General features: G+C 64.7%; 1 protein-coding gene across 3 annotated transcripts; it reads left to right on the top strand.

The window, feature by feature from the left end:
- Positions 1–1593: 1593 nt before the first annotated feature.
- Hic1 (HIC ZBTB transcriptional repressor 1) lies at positions 1594–6266 on the top strand. 3 transcript variants are annotated; one of them, XM_003469676.5, is made up of 2 exons: positions 1594–1798; positions 3264–6266. In XM_003469676.5, exon 2 carries the CDS (start codon positions 3284–3286, stop codon positions 5411–5413), a length of 2130 nt encoding a protein of 709 aa, XP_003469724.3. In that variant the 5' UTR covers positions 1594–1798; positions 3264–3283; the 3' UTR covers positions 5414–6266. The 3 variants fall into 3 exon arrangements, with proteins under 3 accessions (XP_003469724.3, XP_013007542.1, XP_063105720.1); XM_013152088.3 differs by lacking the exon at positions 1594–1798 and adding an exon at positions 1840–1991; XM_063249650.1 differs by lacking the exon at positions 1594–1798 and adding an exon at positions 2636–2916.
- Positions 6267–6302: the final 36 nt, after the last annotated feature.

Here is a 6302-nt window from a genome sequence, read left to right as displayed (position 1 = left end):
TCGTTCTGTTCTTTGGGACTTCAGTACTTGTGTAGCGAGGACGCCATGTGGGGGGAAGATGGAGGAGAGGAAGTGGATAAAATAGATCCAGAACAGGCGGCGGAAACGGCGTGAGGCGCAGATTGGACGCGCGGAGTCAAGCCCATGGGTTTGGATTAGAAGCCGCCGCCAGGCACCAAGGCCGCCTTGAAACAGAATCGGGGGAAACAGAGCCTCTGGGGGGCGCCCAAGATCTTGGTGTCTGTTTAGGAACAGCTACCAGCCGCTCCAACAGCCCCTAGCCGAGTGACTCAGCCACTACCTCTGGCGGGGCATGGGGGCCCGGGGACAGCACAGGGGGCGGCGAGCGCAGCCTCCGCCCGCCCTGCGGCCCTGGGCGGCTGATGAGCTCTCCAAGGCCTGGGAGAGACGCTATCTCTGCAACCTCATCGGTTGCCATGGTAACTCGGCGCCCCAGCCTCTAGCGCTTGGCCATTGAGGGAGATGCAGCCAATCAGAACCTGCGGGTGTTTTCGGGGACCCTCCCCGTATGTAGGCGTGGGGTCAGGAGCCGCGGGGAGAAGGCTACGCGGTGCTTGCAACAATCGAGGTCCCCCTCCCATGCGCAGGGACACTTCCGGAGCAGCGTTGGCAAGCCGGTGCTGGGGCCCCTCGCTCCTAGAAGAGGCGTCACTCGCAGAACACGGCCTCCACGTGGGGTCCAGGACCTTTTGGGGGAGTCCCAAGCCTCTGACCCTCCTGTCATATTTCCCTCGGCCACCAGGGTGGGTTGGAGAAAGTCACTTTCTTGGGGGATCTTCCTAACAGCTCACGTGGAGAATGTGGAGAGTGGGGGCTGTCCACCCATTTCCAGTCAAGTGTCCTGGGGTCCCAACTGGCTCAGGGCGGATTGTTTGGTGACATTCCTACCCAGATTTCCGGGTGGGGGTAGCTCTACGTAGAAGGATCAAGGAGATCTGCTACTCTGAGGGGGCGGTGTCTGTGTAAACACGCGCCAGCGAGTGTCATTGCCTGGACAGGACCTGGGTGCAGAGGAGTTTGTGCTGTGCAGACCTAACACATGTGTGTGAGGGAGAGCGGGCGTGTTAGGGAGTACATTCAAGTGGACAGGCTAGTCCAGGAATGTTTCAGCAGAGCCCCCAATCTTACCCACCTTCCTCTTGCTTAAGATTTCCATAACCACTGGGGATTTAGCTTAGCGGCATAAGTGCCTGCCTGGCAAGCGTGAGGTCATGAGTTTGATCCCCAGTGCCAAAAAAAAAAAAAAAAAAAAAGTGTTAAAAAAAAAAAGATTTCCATAACCTTCCTCTTCCTACGGTTACCATAATTCCCTCCCTGCCAGCAGGACTTTTCCAAAAGGGGGCTCTGTACATAGAAATATGTATACCTGAGCACTCAGCTCAAAACCCCAGGTTTTATGGGACTCGAAGTCCAGGACCCGGATCCCCAGGTGGGCACATCTGGAAGAGTGAACCTGCCGACTGCTCCCCCGCCCAGCTCCGCATCTGTGAGCCAGCAGCAGCCCAGGTGCGCGGGAGGGAGGTCGCAGCCCTGCCGCACAGAGCGCCGCGCAGCCGCAAGGTGGCGCCATAGTTGCAGCAGCGCCCGCCTGCTTGGGCCGCTCCAGATAAGAGTGTGTGGAAAGCGCAGCGGGGCTGAGACGCGACCAGGACGCGGGGAGGACGGACCAGCAGGACAGACCGACCGGGGGCCCGGCGGGCGGAGGGCAGCGCAGCGCAGCCACGTCCCCCCTGGATCCGCCGGCAGCCGGGCCCGGGGCTTCCGACATGCCCCCCAGGTGGGTCCTCGAGCTGGTGACGGGGAGGGACAAGGGATCCGGGACAGCCCAGTCCTCGCGCGCTGGCTGCCTCCGGCGCATCCTCTGGCGCGGGCGCCCTATCACGGCTGGCAGCTGGCGTTCAGATTCCGGGTGTCTCCTCTAGAGGACTCAGGACAGCCAGGCTGCAGCTTCGCGGCGGGTTCATGGCGAGGTCAGCGGCCCGGGGCCGGCTCTGCCCGCACATGGGCTAGAGAGGCGAGGGGAAAGGAAGGGGAGCTGGCGGGCGGGGCTGGCAGGGGCGCTGCCCTGGCACAGCTCGGCGCCTGGCAGCGGGGCGGGTGGGGCGCGGGCTGGGAGCCGCCACTGCTGCGGGGAGGGAAGTCCGGCAGGGCTACGGCTGCAGGTAACGGGTCGGAGGCCCTGCGGACTAGGAGGGGAATGGGGCAGGGCGGGCCAGCGGGCGGGCAGTGGAGCTCAGAGCAAGGCTCGGGGCCACGTCCTCCTGGCCGCCAGGACTGGGGGCCAAGAGGGAAATCTAGGAGCGAGGGACTCGGATTAGCGCGCTCCTCTCGCCCAATCTGAAGTTGGAAAACTTTCCCCCAAGTTTGAGGTGGCTGAATTCCGGGACAGAAGTGACCGAGGGGAACTGGGGAGGGAGGCGCCGGGTCGGTGAATGTAGAGCGGAGGCCGCTGCCGGACCAGAACGCGGGTGGGGCGCAGGCCGGGGTCAGGGCCGCAGCCGACTGCGCACTGTGCCCGCCCGGGGCGCTGCCCCCTCCCTCCCCTGGGAGCTGCGTGGCTCCCCCCTCCCCCCCACCTGCTTCCTGCCTCAGCCTCCTGCTCTAATATAACGCCCTCCCCGCGCCGAGGCCCTGCCTTCGTTCTCTGCCCGCCACGGCAGCGGCTGACTCCGCTCTCTTTGACGCTGTCCCTACCCCAAATAAGGTTTTGACAGCCCCCCGCCAGGGCTGCGCCGCGGTGGGCACCTCGCTCCCGTCCTCCGAATCATTCCCCAAAACTGGGGCAAATTCTCCCGAGGCGGGAGGCGCTTCTTACTCCGCTCCCTTTCTCCCCAGTTGGGCAAACTTCTTGGCCCTGAATGACTTTTACTGAAGCGGACATTTTACTTAAATCGGGTAACTGCCTCCGAAAGGGTGACTTCGTCTGAACACTTTTCTCTTGGAAGTCCCCAGCACCCAGCCTGTGTGCCCCGCAGTGTCCGGGCCTGAGGCACACAGGCTAGCCTAGCCTCCTGTCCATCCGCAGCTGTTCTCTTCCTGCACTGTCTTCTTCTTTTGGCTGACTGGCCTAGGCCGCCACTCCCGGAGGCCGTGATCCTCCTGCATCAGTGCCCAGGCCCTGGCTCTCCATAATGCCCCTGCTCAGCTGAGGGGAAGGGAAAGTGGAGGGGAGAAGTACTGGGCTGGGTGCAGTCGGCCAGGGCACTGAGCTGCTCTTATACGGCTGGTGTGTGTCCCCGCAGGAGAGTGTGCTGGGCAGACGATGCTGGACACGATGGAGGCGCCCGGCCACTCGAGGCAGCTGCTGCTGCAGCTCAACAACCAGCGCACCAAGGGCTTCTTGTGCGACGTGATCATCGTGGTACAAAACGCCCTCTTCCGCGCACACAAGAATGTGCTGGCGGCCAGCAGTGCCTACCTCAAGTCCCTGGTGGTGCATGACAACCTGCTCAATCTGGACCATGACATGGTGAGCCCGGCCGTGTTCCGCCTGGTACTGGACTTCATCTACACCGGCCGTCTGGCAGACGGTGCAGAAGCAGCGGCAGCGGCCGCTGTGGCCCCAGGGGCCGAGCCAAGCCTGGGTGCAGTGCTAGCGGCAGCTAGCTACCTGCAGATCCCTGACCTCGTGGCGCTGTGCAAGAAGCGCCTCAAGCGCCACGGCAAGTACTGTCACCTGAGGGGAGGTGGCAGCGGTGGTGGCGGCTATGCCCCCTACGGGAGGCCAGGCCGTGGCCTGAGGGCCGCCACGCCCGTCATTCAGACCTGCTACTCGTCTCCAGCCGGGCCTCCGCCACCACCCACCTCCGAACCTCCGTCGGGCCCCGAGGCCTCAGTCAACACGCACTGTGCAGAGCTATACGCCTCAGGGCCCGGCCCCGCAGCAGCACTGTGTGCCCCCGAGCGCCGCTGCTCGCCCCTCTGCGGCCTGGACCTATCCAAGAAGAGCCCACCGGGCTCTGCGGTTCCCGAGCGGGCCCTGAGCGAGCGCGAGCTGCCCCCACGTCCGGACAGCCCTCCCAGCGCGGGCCCTGCCACCTACAAGGAGCCCCCGCTCTCCCTGCCGCCGCTGCCGCCGCTGCCCTTCCAAAAGCTGGAGGAGGCCGCGCCCCCGCCCGACCCGTTTCGTGGCAGCGGCGGCAGTCCGGGACCGGAACCCCCAGGCCGTGCCGACGGGCCCAGCCTCCTCTACCGCTGGATGAAGCACGAGCCTGGTTTGAGTAGCTACGGGGACGAGCTGGGCCGGGAGCGAGGCTCCCCAGGCGAGCGCTGCGAGGAGCGCAGCGGAGACCCGGCTGTCTCGCCCGTGGGTCCCCGGCTCGGCCTCGTGCCGCCGCCGCGCTACCCTGGCAGCCTGGACGGACCTGGCGCGGGCGGCGACGGCGACGACTACAAGAGCAGCAGCGAGGAGACCGGCAGCAGCGAGGATCCCAGCCCTCCCGGCGGCCACCTAGAGGGCTACCCCTGTCCGCACCTGGATTATGGCGAGCCAGAGAGTTTCGGGGACAATTTATACGTGTGCATCCCATGCGGCAAGGGCTTCCCCAGTTCCGAGCAGCTGAACGCACACGTGGAGGCTCATGTAGAGGAGGAGGAGGCTCTGTATGGCAGGGCCGAGGCGGCTGAGGTGGCAGCCGGGCCCCCTTTTGGGGGCGGTGGGGACAAGGTCCCTGGAGCTCCGGGCAGCTTAGGAGAGCTGCTGCGGCCATACCGCTGTGCATCCTGCGACAAGAGCTACAAGGACCCGGCCACACTGCGGCAGCACGAGAAGACCCATTGGCTGACCCGGCCTTATCCATGCACCATATGCGGGAAGAAGTTCACGCAACGCGGGACCATGACACGCCACATGCGCAGCCATCTGGGCCTCAAGCCCTTTGCATGCGACGCGTGCGGCATGCGCTTCACGCGCCAGTACCGTCTCACAGAGCACATGCGCATCCATTCCGGCGAGAAGCCCTACGAGTGCCAAGTGTGCGGTGGCAAGTTCGCACAGCAACGCAACCTCATCAGCCACATGAAGATGCACGCCGTGGGCGGTGCGGCCGGCGCGGCTGGGGCACTGGCGGGCCTAGGCGGCCTAACCGGCGTCCCCGGCCCCGACGGCAAAGGCAAGCTTGACTTTCCTGAAGGCGTCTTTGCTGTGGCCCGCCTCACGGCGGAACAGCTGAGCCTGAAGCAGCAGGACAAGGCAGCTGCGGCCGAGCTGCTGGCGCAGACCACGCACTTCCTGCACGACCCCAAGGTGGCGCTCGAGAGCCTCTACCCGCTGGCCAAGTTCACTGCGGAGCTGGGCCTCAGCCCAGACAAGGCGGCGGAGGTGCTGAGCCAGGGCGCTCACCTGGCCGCTGGTCCCGACGGCCGGACCATCGACCGTTTCTCTCCCACCTAGAGCACCTCTGGCCGCCCGCCACGCCGCTGCCCTGCGGGCCCGGCTCACCCTCCACAGAGCGCGGCAGCGGCCTGCCCGGGACACTCGGAGTAGCTGCAGTGGTGCCGCAGAGGCGATCCCACCGCTCTGCGGCCTCACCTAGCCTCACAGCTTTGTGCCTTAGCCCGGGGTTGGGGTTGGGGGAAAACCCCGGGTGGGGGTGGGATGGGGGAAGGGAGATTTATATTTTTGATATCAGCGTTGACCAAAGGAGACCCCGGCCTCTTCCCGCCTCTTCCTGTGGTTTGTCGGCCCCCTCCTCCCGGCTCCGTGCTGCTGTTGGTGAGGAGGGGTGTCTCTATTGGGGCACTCCCAGCCCTACCTCCGGCCCTTGCGACCACACCCATTCTCACTGTGAATCTCCCCGCTGGGGTCGGAGCGCCGGGCAGAGCTGGGGAGGGGGAGGGGACTGAGCCTGCCGGAGGGCCCTTCCCGCCTCAGCTCCAGCCCGCCCCGGGACTGATAATGTGAAGTTCCTCATTTTGCACAAGTGGCACTAGCCCCAGGGCCAATCCTCCCCTCCCCAACCAAGGCTGCGAGTTCTGGAGCCAGGACAGACAGCCTTGGCCTACCTGGTCTCCCGTTCCTGCGGTGTCCCCTTCCCTTCCCTGGGGCCCCGGACCATATTTATTGCATGCGCCCCGGGTGGCCCCCCCATCCCAAGCCCAGTCTGGGCTGGGCTGGAATTCAGTCTCCTTAGCTCCCTCCTCCTCAAGTTTGTATATTTCCTACCTTGTACACAGGCTCTTCTAGAGCCGCTTCCATTTTCTATACTCGAACCAAACAGCAATAAAGCAGTAACCAAGGTCCCCAATCCTCGCCACTCTCTTCTGCTACCCGTACCAGAACC

Source organism: Cavia porcellus, unplaced genomic scaffold, assembly GCF_034190915.1.
Source record: "Cavia porcellus strain 051 isolate PalLab524CR breed Dunkin Hartley unplaced genomic scaffold, mCavPor4.1 scaffold_6, whole genome shotgun sequence".
NCBI classification, from domain to species: Eukaryota; Metazoa; Chordata; class Mammalia; order Rodentia; family Caviidae; genus Cavia; species Cavia porcellus.
Note: the sequence above shows the minus strand (reverse complement) of the source record. Positions and strands in the feature narration are given on the sequence as shown.

What these genes read in the sequence shown, in the direction of transcription:
- Hic1 (XM_063249650.1), top strand. Translation starts at nt 2,880, where the DNA reads ATGACTTTTACTGAAGCGGACATTTTACTTAAATCGG. An exon ending in GGACATTTTACTTAAATCGG is followed by an intron (nt 2,917 to 3,263) that starts GTAACTGCCTCC and finishes GTGTCCCCGCAG; the next exon opens with GAGAGTGTGCTGGGCAGACG.